The 23,247-nt window shown below is 38.5% G+C and overlaps 1 protein-coding gene across 4 annotated transcripts in view; it reads right to left on the reverse strand.

Moving 5' to 3' along the window:
* CDON (cell adhesion associated, oncogene regulated) overlaps positions 1-23,247 on the reverse strand; it is a 95,853-nt gene that overhangs the window by 34,976 nt on the left and 37,630 nt on the right. For 3 of the 4 annotated variants that reach the window (XM_038380689.2, XM_043500946.1, XM_043500947.1), the window contains exons 3-11: positions 20,487-20,759; positions 13,571-13,717; positions 13,149-13,292; positions 11,954-12,241; positions 10,384-10,653; positions 9,230-9,583; positions 5,114-5,406; positions 2,940-3,114; positions 1,407-1,532 (exon numbers count right to left, since the gene is read on the reverse strand). In XM_038380689.2, the coding sequence (XP_038236617.1) occupies positions 1,407-1,532; positions 2,940-3,114; positions 5,114-5,406; positions 9,230-9,583; positions 10,384-10,653; positions 11,954-12,241; positions 13,149-13,292; positions 13,571-13,717; positions 20,487-20,759 (2,070 nt within the window). Of the gene's footprint in view, positions 1-1,406; positions 1,533-2,939; positions 3,115-5,113; positions 5,407-9,229; positions 9,584-10,383; positions 10,654-11,953; positions 12,242-13,148; positions 13,293-13,570; positions 13,718-20,486; positions 20,760-21,482; positions 21,530-23,247 lie in introns of all 4 variants that reach the window. The other variant, XM_043500948.1, reaches the window with a different exon arrangement.

The following is a 23,247-nucleotide window of genomic DNA, read 5'->3' on the forward strand; positions in this document are numbered from 1 at the left end:
ATGCATATACAACAGCAGCAGGTTGGTTTAGTGAGAATAAAAAATTCAAACTGAAATTCCCAGAACCATGAAAAAAAACGGATCCATAAATACTAAGCACTGAATCGCTTAAGCATAATTTAGAAGAAACAAGAGCAAACCAAGCATGTAACAAATGATATCAATACTTACTGAACTCACTTGAAGTTACAGACAGCAGTGGGAACAGAGGAAATGGAAAGAGATGGTGTTAGCAATCTGGTTATAAGAAGTCTCATCAGTCAGAATGGTTAAGTCTTCACTGCACTGGTTTATACACATTGTTAAATCACAAATGCCATAGAGGAAGGAAGGTATTTAATAAGGAACAGAAAGGCAATAGGTTATCTGGCACTAACTGGATTTTAAATTCTTAAACTCATTTTCAGTCCATTATGGGTAACATTTTCAAAAGCGCTGAAGGGAATTAGGAGGCTAAATCCCATTTACAAAATTGACATATGCACTTAGGAACCTTAGTCACTTTTGAAAATTGGACATGGGTGCCTTTGAAAATTTTACCTTTTTTGCTCATGTAATTTACCCTCACTTTGACAATGATCTCTGCAAACAAGCCTTTGTGTACCTCAGGAAGACTGACACATTTTAGCCGTAAGATATTTAAAGGGACATTTTCAACTTAAAAATCACACCTGTTTGAAAATGCATTACTTATTGTTATAATATCCAATTTGACTATCAGTGATAAACTACAGAAAAGACACTGACTTTGTGCATCTGATGGCACTTTGCATATTGTCACCTTCAGTTTCCCCTGTATAATTTGTTTTTCCTGTTCTTGCGGGTCTTTTACAAAGTGAGAGAGGAGAGAACACCACAAACATAAGAAAAAGTCCTTGTAAATTATCAAAATTAGCAGTGAGATTAGGGGTCAAGTGTGGCAAACTACATTTCAAGGTAAGTGTCCCTTTAAATATCAAATTCACTGGATGAGAAACCCATTTGATGACAACTACACTCTTATGTAAGATAGGCACTGCATTTTGAGGATTCATAAATTATTGCAAGTCACAACAAATGACCGGATGAATCGAAGTGGCTACTTAATACACTGCCTCACTGACTGGGATGAACTAACCTTTTAATTAACACTTTTAAAAGATGAACAATCTGATCCTTTTCTCTAAAAATGCATGCAAGCATAGAAAATCTACTAGTTTGAAGTCACTTATATCTGAGCCTTGCTAACAGATTATTCACAAGAGAAAGAGACCTGCAACAGAAAGACAGAGGGAATAAACAGAGAATAAAAATGGATACATGACATAGAAATACAAATAATTATAAGTACTTGAGAAATTAGCTTAAATGCATCTCATCTCATATTGTAACATCTAACGCGAATCGGAGACAATCCATTCACCTACCTCCACTGTGTCGAGACAGATCTGGAAGGATCACCCCAAAGTTATTTGTCCCTTCCTGAATGACAGGATGTTTAGGAATGCCAAGTGGGGGAAATGGGGCCTGAGTGTTTTTTGAGGATGTTCTTTCTAAAAAAAAGTTTGAGATATGATAAATAAACTGAGTGGCTGAGAAGACATTGCCAGAAAAAGATCTGTTCACTGCATCCTTACAGTACACTCCCTCCCACTGCTTTTACACAAGATAGCAACTTTAACTGTGGTGCAGTTGGCACTAAACCTGGCTCCAATTCCCAGCCAGGCTAGCTGTGCACTAGGGAGTTCCTCAGGGGCTGAAGGAGAAGAGAATTCTCCATGTCAATCCGCAGAATCACTGCACAAGTCTCAGGCTGGAGTAACTTCCATAATAACTGTACATCTATACAGCATGATATGCACTAGCCCCACCCTAGACTTCTGCTGTGAGTTTAACACCTGTTACATTCCTCCAAATCATGCACCTCAATACATTGGAACCACCAACATTGGTAAAGGAATCATGATGAAAGCACTCTAGCAACAACATGGCAATAGGTCTAATGAAGCCCCCAAACTGGCAATTAAAAACTGATACCAGTGTTCATAGCATATAGCTGCCTCCTCCTGGGAATAAATCACTAGCATGTTTAATGATTTTTAATACAGCTGGTTCCTGTATTATATGACCAATTTTTTAATTCTTTGCATTAATAACATTTTAAACAGAGTGAATAATATATGGTAATTAAAACAGGTAATGATCTAGTCGCTCAGTTTAAACCTGAATTTAAAAAAATCACTTAAGTTTTTGAAATGAGAATCTGGTTAGTTCTCTCAATACAGTGTGCACTACAAAACTAACAACAATGTACACTGGAAGTTCCTGCACAGGAAAGGCCAAGACCTTTTTACACAGGTCAGGACTGAAGTAGCTATTAATTTGGGTGAGGACACTCAGAATGGAAGGACCAGTCAAGCTTGAACTTCTTTTTAAGTGTTACATGGAAAAGGCTGACCCGGGCCTGGCTGCCTTCTGACTTTAGCTTGGCTACTTTCAGTAAGGGCTTGTACGCACTACCACTTATGTTGGTATAAGTTATGTTGCTCGGGGTTTGACTAAGCCACCCTCTGAACAACGTAAATTATACCTACCTAAACACCCGCGTGGACAGTGTTATGTCTGCAGGAGAGCTTCTCAGGTTGACATAGCTACTGTCGCTCACAGAGATGGCAATGGGAGAGCTGTCTCCCAGCAGCACAAAATGTCTTCACCAGATGCACAAAGTCCATATATAGCACAGTTGCCTCTCAGCATACTGCTATGGTAATGCACCATCAGAATTTGACTTACAGCTATGCTGGATCCCATTTACCAACAGCCTTAGTTGTGATAGGCGCTTCCTTTGATACTACACTAAACAACTGTTTCCACAAATAGCTTTATAGACAAGCCATGGTCAACTTAAATTACAGGAATGTTTTGGCGATAACTTTGCATATAGGAAACACTACACCTACCTTTGCTGGTGCGAAACGTAAGCATGGCAGGCTGGCCTTCACCAGCAGCACTCCTCGCTACCATCAGCACCTCATAGAGACTGGAGGGCTCCAGTTCTGTGAGATGAAGCTCATTTTCACTTCCAGGAACACGAACCGTATGCCAGCTTCCCATGACATTGATGCCATCATCCAGCTGTACAAGAGGAAATCACAAGATGCTAAGAGCAAGACAAACCATGACTTCAACTTTAGATGTGGGAAAATATCAATACTTCTCCAGCTGAGCTGGTCTTCTGGACATTTTATTGTATAAAAAAGCCAAAATGTCTAATTATGTTCAATTAGTTTTACTTAGGGCCAGTGAGAGCCCTGGAAATCCAAGTCTTATCCACACAGCAGGTAAAGCACAAGAGGCTGCTCTGTGAGCTTCTACACAATGTTCCTGCAATAGATCTGAACCCAGACCTACAGGATCTCCCATATCAAGGTTTGAGAGACTTCTGTCTCCATATTAAGTTGGCCCCTGGCCACTCAGCTGAGAAAACTAACAATGCTAATTAGTACATATTACAATGGATATTTACTGCGAGTGCTTGTGTCTGAGGAACTAGAATGAGGACAAATGATTTCAAGCAGAATACCAAGCAGCCATTAGATGGTGGTGGGCATGTCTGGATTAAAGCAGAACCCAAGAGGAGAAAGGGGACAGTCAATTACCCTAACCTATCCCAGACTTCCATGAATTTAAGCATCTTTACATGTTTATTGGTTAGAATGAGTAACACAAAAAAGAGAGGGTGTGTGTGTTTGTTTGATCTGCTTGGTTACCTCCAGAGGCTGGAAAACATCAGCAGGAAGATTGGAGATTTGTTTTTATTAGAGTACATATTTCCCTTTTTACAATTTTCCTTTGTTGTTGTTTTTCTGTTTTACAGTGAATTCACCAGTTCCATTAGGCAAAGGAAAGATTTCTCTTAATATTTGACCTTTGAGAAAAGCATTACCCCAAATCCCAAAGGAAAAAGACCAAAAATAAACTACTAAACAACATAAGACTTTAATAAAAACATGGAAGGCAGCTCCAAATGCTATGAATTGCTAAAGTTTATACTGATGGCCTTGATTCAAATACTTTCTTCAAAAAAGAGACATTTCTTTCTAATGCTTTATAAAAAGAAATCTTGGAAGAAGAGGAAATCAATTACATAATTTTTATGATAGAAGAGAGAGATGCTTTTAAAATCATGATAAACTGTCTACTAAAATTACATAAACAAAAGCATTTAATTCAGAAAATATAATTGCTAGTGATGGACAAATTTTAAAGGTCAGATAAGCACCAAAAGTTTTGAATACTTATTTGAACCAAGTATCTTTGGTTCATAAATTAAATAGGCTCTGTCATGAGATTTCCTGGATTTGGCTGGTCAAAATATCTTGCAGTATTTCTGCTTCAGGTTGGGATAAGACCAGGATGAACAAGGATTTAAATTTATAGAAATATGAACTGAGTAACTTAGTCCTTCAGAAAAAAAGTGTGATTTAAGATAGTCTTATGTGATGCTTGTTTCTTATTCTAATCAAAGAAATTCACTGCTTGCAAAAGTTCTATTCAAACTACACAGTGCGAGTGAGATCAGAACCAGACATACTGACTTTAAACACTTTTTTTGATTACTAATGTTGTATGAATAATGCTCACCAGAGTCCAGTTCCACACATACAATAATGGTACTACAATGGAAATAAAAACTTGAGTTCTGTTGAACAAGGTCCAGTTAAACCCAGAAAAAGCAGCAACTAATTTCAATCATCCCTAAACAGACTGCCTGTGTGTCCACAGCAAAACTAAGAGACTAACAAATTTATTAGAGCATAAGCTTTCGTGAGCCACAGCTCACTTCATCGGATGCACCGATGAAGTGAGCTGTGGCTCACGAAAGCTTATGCTCTAATAAATTTGTTAGTCTCTAAGGTGCCACGGGTACTCCTTTTCTTTTTGCGAATACAGACTAACACGGCTGTTACTCTGAAACACAGCAAAACTGTGGTTCAACTGTATTGTATTTTCTCTCTGGGCTGATACCATAGCTCTTGTTAACACCCACATTGCTGTAACAATGATAGGTTCCTTGAGAAGCCTAAAACTATCTGCTGTGCAGTTATTCCTATCTCCTGCAAAGAAGCAGTACCTTGCGATATTTCACGAAGTAAGCATTGATGGGCAAGCCCCCATCCTTTCCAGAGCGCCACACTAGGTTATACATGTCTGGCTTGAGTGTCTGTGGAGGGCTGAGGATGATTGGAGCTTCGGGAGGCAAAGCACCATTGAGTGTCTTTTCTGTAGCAACTGCATCAAGATGCAACTTTGTTGGAGACAAATTTGAGAGCCCCACTTCTGTACCGTAATCTCCATCACCTTCATCGCTTTGGGCAACCTCTGTAGGAGTGACTTCTTCAGTTTTTGTACTAGATTCAAAAGGAACTGCAGAAGAAAAATTCTGGTTATATCTACAAGACAAAGCCTATTTGCTTCATGCACTAGAAACAATTAATGAACTACTGTCCTTCACTCCTAGATTCTACTGCATCTTCTATGCAGTAACAGAGCATGGCAACATCTCATTGGAACGCAAGGATTCTAAAGGTGTAGATCGGCAGCAGAGGGTGTGTTATAATTGATGTATCGGGTACATTAGGTAGCAGCAATGTACTTACATTGAAAAGTAAATAACTACACTTCTACCAGCATAAACAGAGTAATTTGAAGTGACTCAAAGGCATTAAACCATGTCTGTACAATTACAATTTACTGTATGTACAAAATTACATTGTGACGTTTTAGCTGTGAGTAATTTCTATGAACACTGAACACTAAATAGCTGAAACCCAGCCAACTCATTTGAAAATATATTGCTAAGAATGAGGTAAGCTTAGAGTCAGATCTAAAGTGCTATTGGTGATATTAACATATATTTCTGAAAGCCCTCTATGTGCCTCCTCCTGCCATCCCGCAGCTTTAACTGCAATGAGGTCAGTAGTACTGGAAAGCATAACAGACAAAAATACTCTTAGGGAATCCTGAAATTGATACACAGCTTGTCAACATTCCAGGCAGCAATGGGCTGGCAGGTTGGACATCTGAGGTTAGCATCAAGACAAGCATCAAACTTCAATATTTAAAGTGAGAACTCTGAGCGAAATGACAGCTCCTGAGGTTGCACACTGAAATGTTAAACTGCCAGATGTTCTTAGTCCTGCCCATTCTTTCATAGATCTGTGTAGGTTTCTGTTATATGTTGGGGTCCAGAAAGTGGAGGAGAATAAGGGGAACTTAGTTTACAAAATAAACACATTCCTTGGTAATGTAAAGCGTAAGCTGTGTTGGCCTGGCCACCTCAGATTCCGTCAAACCTCCATTAAAATACCAACAAGCGTGGCTGCTATTTTTGGCCACTTCTTGGAAGCTGGAGGGGAAGGGAATGGTTTTTTTTGGTTTTTTGTTTTTTTTGTTTTTTTTTTTAAAAACAGAAGCCCATGTTCTCAGCAAGCATTGCTTTATTTAGGAATGCTGCAGGGTTTGGGGATGGGAGTCATAAGCAATACAAAGAGGAAGTCTTCAAGGCCAGACATCAGCTTGTTCAAGACAACAGAAGAAATGCCTGATAATGTTCTCACCCTTAAACTGTATCTAGTACACTAAATTAACCAGGGAGAAAGTGATGCATGCTGCATATTAGTATCAAAACCCAACTTTGTTTGTCTGAAGATTTAGAACGCATACTTTCCTGTGATGGCCTAGTAAGGATTTCTGGATGTACACAATATGACTTGGTGACTGCGGGAGCAGGGAATTGGACTGCAGTATGTGGGGAATTAGCTGTGGTTTTGGTTGGTGTGGGTAGACCTACTGGCATTATTGCTTTTACTAGTCCTGAAGGCTAGTATTTAACTATTGGCAAACAATTTGTATTTAACTTATAGACCGATACCACAGGACAGTAATTTTTATTAAGGCTGTTCAGATTTATATACCTACACCAGAGGATGTGTCAAGGTTTCTGTATCCTTTATTTCAGTATGTAATGTGGAGTACTTCCACTACCTCCCTAGTCAGATTAACTATTTCCCCTCAGCTTCATAGTCACTGCACCCTTTGAAAAAATTCCTTAGCAATCCCACAAAATAGGCTAGTGTTTAATGGAAGTTAGCAGGAAGATTTGCGGTTGGTGTTCTACAACATACCCAATGACTGCCTCCTACAACCAGTACTGCAAGACGGGAGTTACTACTCAAGACGGGTAACATTTTCCAAAGCATCTAAATGACTTAAGACACTAAGTGCCATGGAGTCAGGTTCCTAAATCACTCAAGTGCTTCTGAAAACTTTACCTGACAGTCACTTGAACCTATTGTAGACTGAACTGACTGCAGAACTACATCAGTTTGATACTTCTGCTATTAGAACTGGTTTATTAAAGTCGTATGGTGTATATATCTTGTCATTTAAGTTAATAGTCCTTTGAATCCTGATGGCTCTCAGATAGCCAGCTTCCAAATCCATTTAAAGGTATACAGATCAAAACCAGTGCCTTTACTGTCACTTGAATGCCAATCAGAAGCCAGTGCAACAAACCGATAAAAGCAAATATGACATTTAACTTGTAGAACTCACTGCCACCAGGATGAGACATGGCACCAGGATTTTTATTCCAATTCAAGTTGAGTTCGGGGAATTGTGTTTGATCTTGGTTTTATGAGGTCCATTAATGAAGTTAATGTGAGTTTAATATTAAAACTACACAAAGATCATTTTCTTAGCAATTTTTTTTTATTAAACATCTTTTTACCCCATTTCAGAGGTATACATTTATTTCAAGGGGGGGAAAATCTACTAAAGTCTAAATGGAAAAATTTAGAAAAAAAATCTCAGTTTATATTATATATTTGATGGCACTTTGAGTGTAGTTAATTTTTATATAGTCCCCTATACCGTCAGTTTCTCCCTTGCTAAAAAGAACCTTCTAAACATCAAGATGGAAGTAGAAAAATATCTTTTAAAAAAAAGGATTTCAATGCATTTCAGGACATATTTACCAGTGTTGTATCAGAAGCCAGAATATTTAAAAATTAGACAATTAAAAAAATAAAATTAATGTTTTGTGTGAATTGTGCATTCAATATATTTTCTCTCTCTATTTTTTGGAGAAAAAAATCAGTAATAGAGTTTAACTTGCTTTCTGGCTCAGCAAATTTTAATGAGGGTTCCTGTTTTCCCTAGGAAGTGTTTTGATGATTATACAGCAAGACTAAGTGTAAATTTTTCAAAACCACCTACAGGATTTAGGCTCTTCAGTCCCATGTTAAAAGGCACTTAGAAGGCTAAATCCCACTCATCTTCAATAAAACTTCGGCTCCTAAATGCAAGTCTCTTTTCAAAATGAGCATAAGCCTAAATCATGTGGGTGCTTTTTAAAATTTTGCCCTTGTTCTTTTCAGGGTAACTTTTTAAAAATTATTTTTAATATTTCTGGGATCGTGGACAGAACATAAAATTATAAATAAAAATAAAGATGATTTCTTTTTATAACGTGCCTTCATCTTAAGAACAATCTCTTTCTAGTAGCAACCTCAGAGAATAGTGAACAGTCAGTATTTTCTTTGCAAGATCAAGCCTTTTTTACTGTCTATTTATGTTTACATTTCTCATCTACCCACCGTGGTGGTGGTGGTGGCGTGTGCGCGCTACGGAGAACAGCTGAGGATTCCTCTGCTTTACTTCACCTCTTCAAAGACTAGTTTTGCTGTGCACCAATTCCTCAGTGACTTTGGAAGCACCGCTGAACCATAGTCTTTATGGCTGAAAGCTGGGCTGCAGCCACACAATGCTTTAGCAGGCGATTCTAAACACATTTCTTTTTTCTTTTTTAAATCCTGTAGAGATTTTAACCTGAATTTAGTGCTTTTCAAAAGTCCCTTATTGGATCAGACTGGAGAACTAAATTCTCTAACTCCAAATGGGGCTTCCCCACATGGCCATCTCCCTTCCCAAAGATGTGCCAGGTGAGACATTGGTACAAGCTTTAGCCTCAGGTGAGATGGCCAAAAACTACAAGGTGAATATCTGCTCACTAGGAACCTCACTAGGAACCTCATTTCAATGCATCATGAAATAGCCACTTAATTTCTCATTCAGATTTTGATAAACTGACCCTCTTGACACTAAAAAGATGTTTCACCATATAAGGCACATGCCAGATTATTGAAAATTATTAAAAAGGCTCATGGCAACACTGATTCTAGCTTACCAACTGTAAGAAATGCTTCTGACAGTGCTGAGCCATGTTCATTTGTTGCTTCACAAGAGTATTTCCCAGCATGCTCTGGAGTAACTGCCTGAATGTATAGGGAGCTTGATCCAGCTCGAGACATGGTTAAGTAGATGGGTTCTAAAATGGTGTTGCCTCTTCTTGTTTGTGGAGATTTTCGTGGTTTTGAATGTAGGACCTGAGAAGGGTGGCTGGTAATAAGTCCACGGCTGTTGTACCAACGGATTACAGGAATAGGCAGTCCAGTGGCATTGCATGATAATGTAACATCACCACCATCTACAACATTGGCACTTGCTGGTGAAGAAACTATAACTGGCTTGGAACCTTCGCCTGTTAAAAAAACCAAACAATTCATACATAAAATTAATTCACTGTACTATGGAATCTATTGTCTAATGCACAGATGAGCTGTTAATATGGTACAAAAATAAACACATTTAAATATTTGTCATTTATACCGTTCTCTAGTTTTCTGGTTGCTAGTAATTCCCCAATTCACTGTCTTACTAAACAAGGGACTGAAAACCATTAACACTATTGAAACTTTTGTTTGGAGAAGGCAGTTGCAATATTAAACTTCAATCTGCACGTGGGGCGTACAAGAACAAAAATCTCATACTTGAAGTCTGGAAGTCGTCGAGTTAGAAAGACAAATTCCAATAGAACCTGAAACCAGTTCAACTCAGATGAGTCAATGATGAGACTCAGAATAGGTTTAGTTATAGTTGGATTTAACCCTGAAATTTAGGTTTAAAAGTTTAAGAATCAATACAACTGAGTCACTAAAAACCTCCAGCTCTCCAGATACTCCTCCTATCAAAACATGGCTAAAATGTCATAAAAGCCAACACTGTCTAGGAGAGAAACATGCAAAACTATATTTGAGGCAAGATTTTTTTGCCTTCTTTTAAATTCTGGATCCTTGAAATAAAGGAGCTGGGTTATATCTCCCACCCCCCCATGAAATACTTCAACAAGTGATGGAAAAATCATACAATTTGCTGCTTACTGTGGTCAGAAATGGACTTAGTCGATACATAAACCGAATCTTTTGGCAAGAAAACTAAAATGTGTCAGAAAAAGCAAAGGTTTTAGTTTAAGTTCTTGGATAGTTAAAAATGTTCCTATACCTGTCTGGACTTGAAGTCTCCCAGTGGATTGCATAAAACCAATCCCATTGTTTGCCACACACTGGTACAACCCAGAATCCTCCTTGGTGATGCCACTGATTCTCAACCTGTTTCCTGTGACCAGATGTCGTGGAGAGAGATGGATGGAAGCTGCATTATGGAACCAGGTAAGATTAGGAGCAGGGTTTCCATGAATGTCACATGAGAAATGTATAGTTGCACCCACAGCCACTGTTTGATCCTGCAGTCCTTTAGAAATTGAGGCAGATTCTATAAAACAAATAGAATGTGAAACCCTGCAGGCTGCTCTTTCAGGAATCACGTAGAAACTAATTGCTAGACCACACATTTAACAACAATATGAAATTGTACAAACTTATCACACATATGGAGGCTGAGCTTAGTCATGTCTTAAGTTCAGTGAAAGATGAATACTTGATTCTAAGGCATTTGCTCAACACTCATTTTAATGGCTTTTTCCTTCAGTGCAGAAAAGTCATGCTTACGCTACAAAAGTAAAGGATTCCTTTAATGGAAAACTTTTTTTGACAAAACTTTTTCCTGTTTCAACATCTCTACTTTATGAAACCAACTTTTTTTTTTTAACCATTCAGACTGTTTGGCCAGAAAATACACATATCTAAGCCCTACCGTATTTACCCCTGATCAGTGGTAAAGCCCCCATTGACATAAATGGGAGCAGACAGGCAATCACTGTGGTTTTGAAAATCCCACAAAGAACTAGCATGGAGAAACAAATGTTAATATTTTTATTTACAAATTAATGTCTATGACAAACGGCCAGAGGACTTGCAGCCAGAGGTACACTGTTCATTAACCACCCACAAGTAAGCCCAGACAGTAGCTTTTTGCTAAAATTCTATTTCACTTTCAAGAGGTATAGGAAAGTGTGCTAATCTCCAGGAGATGAGCGTTGGGATCATCCTCAGCTACTTTCTATTTTAGGTAATAGTAAGAATGTTGGGGAAAAAGATGAAAGGGTGATTTCTTCAATATGATTTAAGGATGCTGCAAGACTGATTCTACCTTAAAGTTATGCAGTGCCCAGAAAGAATTGCTACAAAAGAAAAGTGGAATAGCAATGAAATACAGAGGTACAGCAGCAGCCAGCTATATACTGATGGAGGGAAAAAAGCCCTTTTTAGTATGCTCACTCCTTGCAGCAAACTTTTTGTTTAGTTACTGCCATGAACAGGGAAAGGAGAAGCATCCTACTTTGGCACATGATCCATCCAGTACTAGCATGACATTTTTGCAGACAAACAAGACTACTAGTTTTGTCCCGAGGAGTTTACAATTCAAAATAGATTAACACAATAAAGGAGGACAAAGGATTTGGAGAGACGAGTCATAAGGGATACAAGCAGGGAGAGATCATGATATCCTTAAAGTACATATCTTAATTCTTTGATGATGTAAAATTAATTTTAAAATGCATCAACCCTTTAAAGAGCATGAGGAAATTTATGGTCAAGAGCTAATATATAACACACACAGAAATGGTCTTCAACAAATATAAAACAATTCTGTTCCTTCCTCTATTTCTTACCAAGTATAGTTATTGTGTAATTTATATATTTCACTACTCCAGACTCATTTGCCACCACACAGGAGTAGTTTCCAGCATCCAATGTATCAAGTCTGTCGGTCACAAGATGGGAGTGCAGTAGTCTCCACCTGCTTCCAGTCAGTGCATCCTGACCATCCTTAAACCAGTGGACATGAGATGCAGGCAACCCGCTAACAACACACTCTAGAGTTAGGGGTCTGTGCTGAGGTACTGCCAAAGCCTGAGAAACAGTGGGGTGAAGAATGCGAAAACCTTCTGCAGAAGTGCCTGGAAGTAGAGTAAAGGGATATGCAAGAGATAAAACTCCTTAACAATCCAATTTTTAAACTGGATTATTAAATACTTTTTCCTCTAGTGGCTCCCTCTCATTTCTATCAAAGCCCTGAGGTTCTGTGTGTTACCAAATTTACTCACTTACATGGTGGACAAATTTTCACCATGGCTGAATACAGCGCGATGGACTCTTGCATTGGCACCCCATCAAAATCAGTTGGAGTGGGGGTTATTGCACATGGGGCATTCCCCTTTCAGCAGCTAAGTGCAGAGTCTTTTTGGCATTTGAGCCTACATCTCCCACACAGCAGTGTACACCCACCATGCCACTACTATAAACTCTGCATTACTCTTGCAGGAGTTCATTACCCCTCAATCAATGTTCCCATCACTGCCATTTATGCCAATAAGAGAACAAACCATAAGTAGCAATAAATTACTCCTTTTGCAAAAAGAACAGGAAGTGAGCATTTCACCACAGATCACATACTTGATAACTCATGTTAAAAGAGAGCATGAAACTGATAATATAGGTGACTATTTCTATACAATGGAGCTACCACATACCGTACTAATGAAATACATTAAAACACACATGCAAAACAGGAAAGACTTTGCAGACCCAGATATTTTTAGACTACTTGATATTCATGCTAGGAATCTTTTTAGGTTGATTTTTTCATAAAGTCACAAAATCAAAGTCAGTTACAACAGATGAAAAGTATTCTGCAGACATTTGCTAGCTAGATTACATATAGTATAGGACCAGAGTTCCACCAATCAGAATAGCGAGACATTAAGATCTAGCAGAGTTTATTAAAAATACTAATTTAAGGTGGATCAATTTAGTTCAAAGCTTTTATCCTTTAAAGCTACCCTCATAGATATACTAAATACTCACGGCTGACTACGAGCTTATGTCCAGTGGATTCTAATTTGAGATCATGAGTGACTGGGTTGTATGCTGCACATTTATAGGAGCCTTTATCCTCTAAAGAGACATTCAAAATCTGCAGATTTCCAGATGGAAGAATTAGGTAGTTATCTGGGGAAGGGAAAAAGGCTTGTTTAAATTTAGTTTCAAAGAAACAGTTTTAAAAATTTCTTTAGTCAATTTATCTAGTACCCTGTTCTATTAAGTGAACTAATAACTGCCGACAAAAAAATCATTCCTGTAATGGATGTCTTTACTAAGATAGATGTATCTAAAATGAATTGCATAATGAGTTTTCAACTTTTTAGGATATCACTCAGTTCTGATTTCAACTAGTATTTTTGCGGCAGGTCATTTACATTAGTTACTAGTGTAATAAAATCTCTCACCTGTTGATTGTTCCAGCCATTTTCCCCGTACTCGAAAGCGAACTTGTGCTTTAGGGTTACTTTCTGGTACCTTACAGCCAATGAAAGCAGCACTTCCTTCTTCTGCTGTAATTATGTGTTTCACTGAAGTATCAAAATCATCAAGATCTGGAAGATAGTTTACAAAGGTAAGGGAAATTGTAGATTTTGGAGGAGGTGGGGTTAAACAGTAATTCCTGATTGCAAATACTGCAGGTTTTGATCCAAATGAATGCTTTTTTTTTTGACAGCCTCTCTGAACTCCTCTGTAAAGAAGTGACATTTCATGTAGGGCTGTCAAGCGATTAAAAAAATTAATCACGATTAATCGCATGATTAAAAATTAATCACGATTTAAATAAATGATATGCCATTATTCTTTAATATTTTTGGATGTTTTCTACATTTTCAAATATATTGATTTCAATTACCACACAGAATACAAAGTGTACAGTGCTCATTCTATTATTTTTATTGCAAATATTTGCACAGTAAAAAACAAGAGTATTTTTCAATTCACCTCATACAAATAATATAGCGCAGGGGTTCTCAAACTGTGGGTCAGGACCCGATTTTAATGGGGTTGCCAAGGCTGGTGTTGGCCCTGTGCCCCAGCAAGTCTGAAGCCCACGCCCAAGCCCCACTGTCCCGGGCTAAGGTTACATGCCTCCCTCTCAGGGGAGAAGCCCTTGGGCTTCAGCTTTGGCCCCCCTGCCCAGGGTGACAGGACTCAGCAGGCTCAGTCTTCGGTTACCGCCTCCTGGGGTAATGTAGTAATTTTTGTTGTCAGGAGGTGGTCACGGTGCAATGAAATTTGAGAACCACTGTTGTAGTGCAATTTCTTTACCATGAAAGTTGAACTTACAAATGTAGAATTATGTACAAAAAAAATGCACTCAAAAATAAAACAAAGTCCACTCAGTCCTACTTCTTGTTCAGTCAATAGCTCAAACAAGTTTGTTTACATTTGCAGGAGATAATGCTGCCTGTGTCTTGTTTACAATGTCATCTGAAAGTGACGACAGACATTCTCATGGCATTGTTGTAGCCAGCGTCACAAGATATTTATGTGCCAGATGTACTAAAGATTCATATGTCCCTTCATGCTTCAAGCACCATTCCAGAGGACATGCATCCATACTGATGACGGGTTCTACTCAATAATGATCCAAAGCAGTGCGGACCGACGCATATTCATTTTCATCATTTGAGTCAGATGCCACCAGCAGCAGGTTGATTTTCTTTTTCAGTGGTTATATTCTATAGTTTCTGCATCGGAGTGTTGCTCTTTTAAGACTTCTGAAAGCATACTCCACACCTCATCCCTCTCAGATTTTGAAAGGCACTTCAGATTCTTAAACCTTGGGTCAAGTGCTACAGCTATCTTTAGAAATCTCACATTTGTATATTCTTTGCATTTTGTCAAATCTGCAGTGAAAGTGTTCTTAAAAACGAACAACATGTATTGGGTCATCTGAGATTGCTATAACATGAAATATATGGCAGAATGCAGGTAAAATACGTGGGAGAATTGTAGGTCTCCTGCTCTAAGGAGTTCAGTCACAATTTAATTAACACTTTTTTTTTTTAATGAGAATCCTCAGCTTGGAAGCATGTCCTCTGGAATGGTGGCCGAAGCATGAAGGGCATACAAATGTTTAGCATATCTGGCATGTAAATACCTTGCAATACCAGCTATAAAAGTGCCATGCAAACACCTGTTCTCACTTTCAAGTGAAAATGTAAATAAGAAGTGGGCAGCATTATGTCCCGTAAATGTAAACAGTCTTGTTTGTCTTAGCGATTGGCTGAACAAGAAGTAGGACTGAGTAGACTTGTAGGTTCCAAAGTTTTACATTGTTTTGTTTTTTGAGTACAGTTATGCAATGCAACAAAACAAAAAAATTGACATTTGTAAATTGCACTTTTACAATAAAGAGATTGCACTTCAGTACTTATATGAGGAGAACTGAAAAATACTATTTTTTTCTTTATCATTTTTACAGCAAAAATATTTGTAATCAATAATATAAAGTGAGCACTGTACACTTTGTATTCTGTGTCATAATTGAAATCAATATATTTGAAAATGTAGAAAAAACATCAAAAATAGTTAATAAATTTCAGTTGGTATTCTATTGTTTAACAGTGCAATTAATCACAATTAACTCACGTGATTAACTCAAAAAAATTAATCGCGTTGGTTAACTGTGATTAATCGACAGCACTAACTTCATGTAGTTCTCAATACCAGAGCTAGGATATAGATATCTGAACTTCTGTTGCATGAAAAGACAGTTTTCACTTGAAGGATGGAAAAAACTGAAAATGTAGCCCTCTAGTAAATTCCACAGAACTACTTCATGAAAAATAAGGGAACAGAGAGGATCTCAACCTAGGAATTAAGTGTCTCAATAACCAGTTCTGAACTTAATGCAGGAGTCAATTTATAGTATATGGACAACAGGTACTTTGTAAACTCTATGCATACAAAAAGGAGTTAATTACTCTGGGAGAAACATAACTTGAGAATGAATACATCAGCATCTGCCATTCACTGTCTGTACAATACGAGTCAAATATAAAACCTCAACCTACAAGTTACAGCATCTCCCAACTTAGTTTTTAATGCTGCTAAAAACCCAGAAACAGCTTGTCTTAGGCCTGGTCTACACCTAAAGAGCAAGTCAAACTAGCTATTGCTTATGGAATGTGAAAAAGTCACAACCCTAAAAGACTTAATTAATACTACTTAAGTCCCTGTGTAGGCACCGCTAGGTTGACAGAACAATTCTTCTATTGACCTAGCTACCACTTCTCGAGGGTGGGATTTACTATAGCAATGGAAAAACCCCTTCTATTGCTGTAGCAAGTGTCTACACCACAGTGGCAGCTGTAGAGCTTGTAATGTAGCCATACCCTAAGTCCCTCATGTAGTGCAGTACAGTATGCAAGTTGCTCTTTTCCTGCTAGCTTCCATGTTCAAAGCTTATAGCCTGTAAAGTTTGTCTATGCTGATTATCCTACAGGTCTCTTGAGGGGATTCTGCTATGGGTCAGCACTTTACCAAAACACTTAGTCTTCTCAATTATGAGAAACTCTCCTCTCACAGGGATTCTGGACATGCTCCATAGATGGGGCATCCTTAAGAAGAGGTTACTCAAATCTTGGCTGACAAAGGCCCAATTCAGACATAACTCTGATGCAGAACAGCCAAATCATACTCTGAGGAAACTGTCTTCAACGGTACATAATTTTTTTCTTATGAACTTGGCCCACGACCCCTCTACTTCATGTTTCTTTTTTAATTATCAAGCAATTTACAGAACAACCAAGGCAAAGATTGATTAGATGACAGAACATAAAAGAAGAAAAACAACCAAGAAAAAAGGAATTTAACACACACAGACAGAGGATTTTGACCAAACTAAATTGACAAAAAAATGGAAAGGATATTTGGGGGGGGGAATCATGAATTATTCTTCTTTCTTCCCCTCCCTCCTAGTTTTCCAATCAGTTCTAATGTCCAAGTACTTGAGAAAAAAGATCCCATTTAATACAGCAAAAGGATTTCACAGAACTGACAAGCCACATTTGGGAACTTCATTTGCATTTACTGCCAGCAGTTGCTGTGTGTAAGGCAGATATTGTCGTGAATTGTTCAAAATATAGAGAGATTGCAAAGGGCTTTTTGTTAGTGCTTTATGCAACATGTCTCAATGCAGAAAATTCAAAAGCAAGAAGTGCAGCCAGGAGCGTATGGTTTTGTAATGACATGGCAGATCAACAAGAGAGTTTACACTAGAAAATTCTTTTGCCTGGAGGAGAAGCTTGTGGGATCCTTGTATTATAAAAGCTGTAACTAGAAACAGAAACATTTCTAGGTCTCAGTGTGGCTACATATAGTAAGAACCACTCTTAGTGCAAGTTAGAGTATCTGTTTATTCCTTATCCAGTGCACAGCTTATGGAAAGAAGATTCGCAAGATATTAACTCTCTGCTTTACTGAGGGTGACAGGAAAAAAAAGGCAAAAGGATTTTTGCTTCTGGAAATTAAGACTATAGTTGCAGAAAGCAATCTATGAGCATGTTTCCTTTTTCCTCTAAGCACACAGTCAGATTTTGTATGTGTGTTTTCAAATACTTTCAGAAATGGAACACTTATTTCCCATTAACACTGTGGTTTTAAAATTCATCCTCAGAACTTCGGAAGGTTTACATTTAATAAAAATCAAAGAGTTTGGGAGGAAGGCAATGGTCAGCATGTGGAAAAAGCCCTTGTTTGGTTCCAGGGACATATGGGGCATTAGTTGCATTAGGAAGGGTACGGGGGCTTTTTTGACAGTAGCAAAAAGAGGGAGCCAGAGAGTCCCTGATGTCCCTGACAAGAGTGTGACTGTTTTCAGGAAATCACTCAGGGCATGTGGATTTTGGATATTTTTCTCCAACATTCTGGCTATCAATCTAGCTCTGATCTGGCTAGCAGCTGTAGTTCCGTTTAATGCTAACTACTGTAGATCTGTCATTTTTGTTCTTAAAGTGTTACAAACAGTACCCTCATTGTTGTGAGAGGCACTTCATAAGTTATTAGCCTAATGGATATCATTGTGGCACCTCTGTTACCTTCTTTGCCTTTTCTCTCTTCAACACTACTGTATCTGGGGGCACTGACTTGTGGCACGGGGAATTTGTTAGAGTTCCCTCCTTTGCGTTTGCTAACTAGAAGCTTTACTGAGAAAGAGGAGACAGGAAGAGCACACTCTTTCTGGAAAGATGGTATCCTTTGCTGCTTCCCTTTAGAAAAGCCTGCAAAGTAAGGTGTGAACTCTTAGCCAGAAAGTAAGGCCTTAGATAACTCTATCCCTCTCTATCCGACCTAGCCATAGCATTATTCCCAACACCCTCAATGCTTTGCTAACAAAGCCATCTTTAGTATCAACCTCTTCAGAATGCTGCTGCTAAAGTCATCTTCTTTGCACATCACTCTGACCATATCAGCCCCCCCTTGGAGTCCCTCAGCTAATTCCCACTTCACCTCTGGAGCTACAAACTTCATCTTTGCTTATAAGGCCATTCATAAAACTTAGCCTCAAGCTCGGTGGCTGATTAGTAACCTAACACATTGACCTCCACTGTTCCTAGCCTTTACCACCCACACCAGTCAGCTTCTTCTTTAAACACCGCCATGCTTCCTCCCATGATGCTCCTCATACATGGGAAAAGCTCTTGGATAAAACCTGAACAGCCATGAACCTTATCTTCCTTCAGATCCCACTTAAGACTCACCTCTGCCATGATCTCTTTAGAACGCTGACTGCTGATCATGGTTACATGCAACTATTCCTCGTCCCCTTCTTTCCTTTGCCTCCCTGCCTCATCCCCTCCCAATTAAAAACCTCCACAAACTACACTGCACATAAACCAACAAAGTAATGTCAATTCTTCACTATATTTTTTGCTTCTAAGTTGTATCCTCTACGCGCGCGCGTGTGTTTAACCTGCAAGATCTTCAACAGCAGGCATTGTCTATCTGTACAGCACCCAGGGGCCCAATCCCTTTGGGACTACCATAATATAAATATTTACTACTACTACTAGCCCACCCATTAATTGCCTCCCACAAGCATGTCTGTCCCTTTTTCATACCATGTGAAGAGTCATAGGCCATTTGGATATACTGCCTTCTAGGCATGGAATGGTCTTCAAACTGCTACACTCTCCTCATTTCAATCTAATTTTTGTAATGTATTTCACCACAGCAAAAAGTATCATTCCCTCCTGAAAACTCAGTGATACCTTAAACAAGAGTCATTCATATTCACCACCTACCCTATTTTTTATACAAATAAAAACCACTGGATCACTAAAATGTGCTCATACCCAACCTGAGAAATCACATGATTTTATCGCTAAAACCTCTCTCGCCCCACTCTGTTTGCTATCCTCACTTATTACAATTTGAACTAGTAGCTGAAAGCTTGTGCTGGTGTATAGGTGTAATTAGTAAAGTAAATCCTGAAAATGGCTGCCAACTTACAAATTAGATGGTAACAGAGCACGTATCCCAGTGACAACTGAGGCTGGTGATATTCTAAACAAAGAGAGCTCTCAAAATTCTAGGCTTCAGAGTGACATTTAAAGTTATTGTGTATGCCAATTGTGGTGTTGTGTAGGTGACTGTGTTGATTTGTGTAGGTAGCGAATAAGGGCTGGGTGGCTGCCATGAGGGGTTGTGTGTGTTTGGGGTTATTGTATATGCCATGCAGTCTCCCACATACAACCAATGAAACTGTTGAATGCAAATTAGCTGTAGAGTGAGGGTGGTAATGAATATAGTGGTCTAGGATTTGTCACCTGGCATAAATACATGCCTTACTGTAGCTGTACACCTCACAGATGTAATTTGTAAAGTCAAAATGGCTGAGAACTTAAAATTGGACAGCAACAGATGACAAAACCCAGCGATGCTTCAATCTTGTGATATTCTGAACAAAAAGAGCCCTCAACCATGCTTGCTTCATACCATCTCAGACATTTTAGGTTTTAGAATGACACAAAGAGCGACATTCCTGTAATCTTATTACATCATCAATTTTAAATTATACACAAGGTCTTTGGGGCAGAGGCTATCTTTCTACATCTCTAAAGAACTAATGGGTGCTATATTAAATACATATAAAGTGATTTTAAAAAGCACTGTTTTCCCAATAAAGTTCTAGAGTGTTTTTCTTTGAAAACTCAAAATATTTTCAAAAAAGTTGCACTATACATTTTCTGAAAGTCAAAATGTGTCAGGTTTCTTTCATCTCTGCAATGGAAGAAATAACATTTCATACAACTAGTTGATGGCTACTATGTTTGATCATGGAGTAAGGAATAAAAGTAGAAAATAACTTACGGCCTATGGATACTATAGCAGGCCTGCTCACAATTGCACCAGCACTGTAGTTGGCAATGCACTGATAGTGACCAGAATTTGAGGGGCTGAGAGAGAAGATTGTCAAAGATCCTGGCTGCACCTCCACTTGCTCCACCCTGCTGTCCAACCTCTGTCCGTTAAACAACCAAGAAATGCGAGCTGTGGAAGGTTCAGCAGAGCAATGAAGCTTTACAGGCCCACCAGGCTTCCGGATAGCAGATACGGGCTCAGAAATAAAATGAGGAAGCAGATCTAAAAGGAAAGAAAAGAGAGACATTAAATGGCTGAACAATACTTAGCAGTACAACATTTGAATACTCGCTGAAATCTTTCTGTCTAGGTCAGTTATACTTTGACTTGTATGGAAGAATGGACCAGATTTATTTATTAGTGTGCAAACATAAAAAGTATTTCCCTGCAACTGTTCTCCAAAAACATAGCTTGGCAAATGATCACCCCTAGAGTTTCGGGCCATTGTACACAGATGTGGCAAAAATTCTCTTACATCGAAGTCCTGAGTGATAGGTCCCAGCAAAGGGTGGACAGTTTCTTTTCACAGCAGAAGTACAAGTACTGGCAGGACAATGCAACATTAAACTACTTACAGAACCTCCAAATTCTTTGAGGAGATGGTGTGTCAGTGGTAATCTGTCAAAATGGAGATCTTTGGCAAACAGGCAATTATCTCTTAAAAGATATTCATCTTGACAGATTTCCACTACTAGAGACTAACATGCCACTGGGAGGTCATTATGACAAAAGCAGATAGCCTGGAACAGGCAACAATAAACTAATTGAACCCATCTTAATATTAATGAAGGGATAAGATACATCCAAAATTATACAAGTGAGAAAAGAGTCTTCTCCAAAATAAGATCATCACGGACAGGAGAGTTTGGGTGTCCAAAGACCAGAAAGATTTTTGTTACAATGACAGACAATCTAAATTTGGTATCCTGATAAGACCACTCTCACCTTGTAAGCACATGTGCAGAAGACCACATGGCTCCTTTGCAAATCTTCTGAGGGGACACAGAATGGTAATTTGAAGATGTAGCTAATTTGCCCTGTATAAAATGTACTATGATATGACTTTCAAAGTTCTAGACCTACTATGCTATCAAAGTAGCCTCAATCAGCCTGCTATTAAGGCATATTTATCTACGAGACTGCAGAACTTATTAAATTAGGATGACATAAAATGTTAAAGTCTACCTAAGTTATATGTAGTGTAGCTGTGTCAGTCCCAAGATATTAGAGACATTGTGGGTGAGGTAACATCTTTTATTGGACCAACTTCTGCTGGTGAAAGAGACATGCTTTCAAGCCACAGAGAGCTCTTCAAGTCACCTTGTCTTTCTAAAGTTTACTTAAGATTTTCTTGTGCTCCAAATAATTGGACTACACCAGGTAGAGCCTGATGAAGATGGAACTGCATCATCACATTTGTAAGGCTGTGAGGAGCCAAAACAGCATTGTGAAGCTATCTGTATCAGCTCACCATTCACATTTCAAAAAATACCTTCACCACCATAGGGATAAAAACTTTATTTGGTAAATTAAAACTTGAGTTCTGCACAACTTGGGTTACGCAAGTCCTTCACCAGGGCAAATTTCATGCTCATCCGACATCCGGGTTTTTCCAGCCCTACCCATTGAAACATTGCAGAAAGCAGTTGGAAACAATTTCCAAAGTTGTGCACATTCCTGCTAACAACAGAAACTGGTGCACAGAGGCAGCAAACAAAATGCAATCCTGGTGACTTCTGTTAAGTTAGAAACAGAAGGGAGGGGGGGAGAAAATCCGTGTTTGCCAAATGGAAAAAAATGGTAGTGAAAAAGCAGTTTCTAGTTTGTGAATATGTTGTAAACACAAATATTTTTTTTTAAAAAACTAGATAGTGTACGTTTCACAGCGATCTATGAAGTTTCCTGTGAATGGTTCTGCTCAATTAATATTTTCTTCTAAAATCAGTCCACTCTTCCACTAGTTATACTGATCAGTTTCAGATGCGGGATTGTTTAATGATTTTAACTGAGCCATAAAAAACATGCACAAACGAAAAAAACCTGGAAATTAAAGTGTGGTTCAACTCAGAAAAATCAACTCCATAAAAATGGAATCCTGGGGTTTCATAAAGATGCCAGATCTATATTTTTCAGCTTTGATATTTTTTCTGGATGCTGGCGCTACAAACGTGAACTGGGATCTCAGAGAAAAGCAGTGGTCTTTCTAATTTGTAGATCAGCATCAGTAAAACTAGTGGCACTAGTTACATCTTTGTCACTCCACTGTCTTCAAATTCTGCCCTCGGCTAGAACTGTGAAACCACATTGTTTTCAGTGTGGATGCATAGGATATACCTGGGGCAGAAAGTGACCCTGAACATGGAATTTACTTAACGAGTTTTAGGATGATTGAAGAACAAGATTCATCTCACTCTCCTGCGTTGCCTGGGGAGGGCTAACACTAGTAAAAGCTTTTGGCTAAATTAAGACAAGCTGACAGCACTCATGGAACAGCTCTGCTATTAAAACCATGCTATTTTTACATAAGACTTTTTCAGATTAGAGCCAGACTTTAAGGCTTTAATTTGTTAGAGATTCAACTTCTACCTATGTCTTTTTGCATACTTTAAACCATCCCTAAAGCAGCACTTTCCATGAGCAGGAGGTAAGACCCGAACTGTACGCACAGTGCCATGACAGTTTAGTTAGAATTCTTTACACTTTCCAAAGA

The sequence above is a fragment of the Dermochelys coriacea genome, chromosome 22 (assembly GCF_009764565.3).
Source record: "Dermochelys coriacea isolate rDerCor1 chromosome 22, rDerCor1.pri.v4, whole genome shotgun sequence".
Lineage (NCBI taxonomy): Eukaryota > Metazoa > Chordata > Testudines > Dermochelyidae > Dermochelys > Dermochelys coriacea.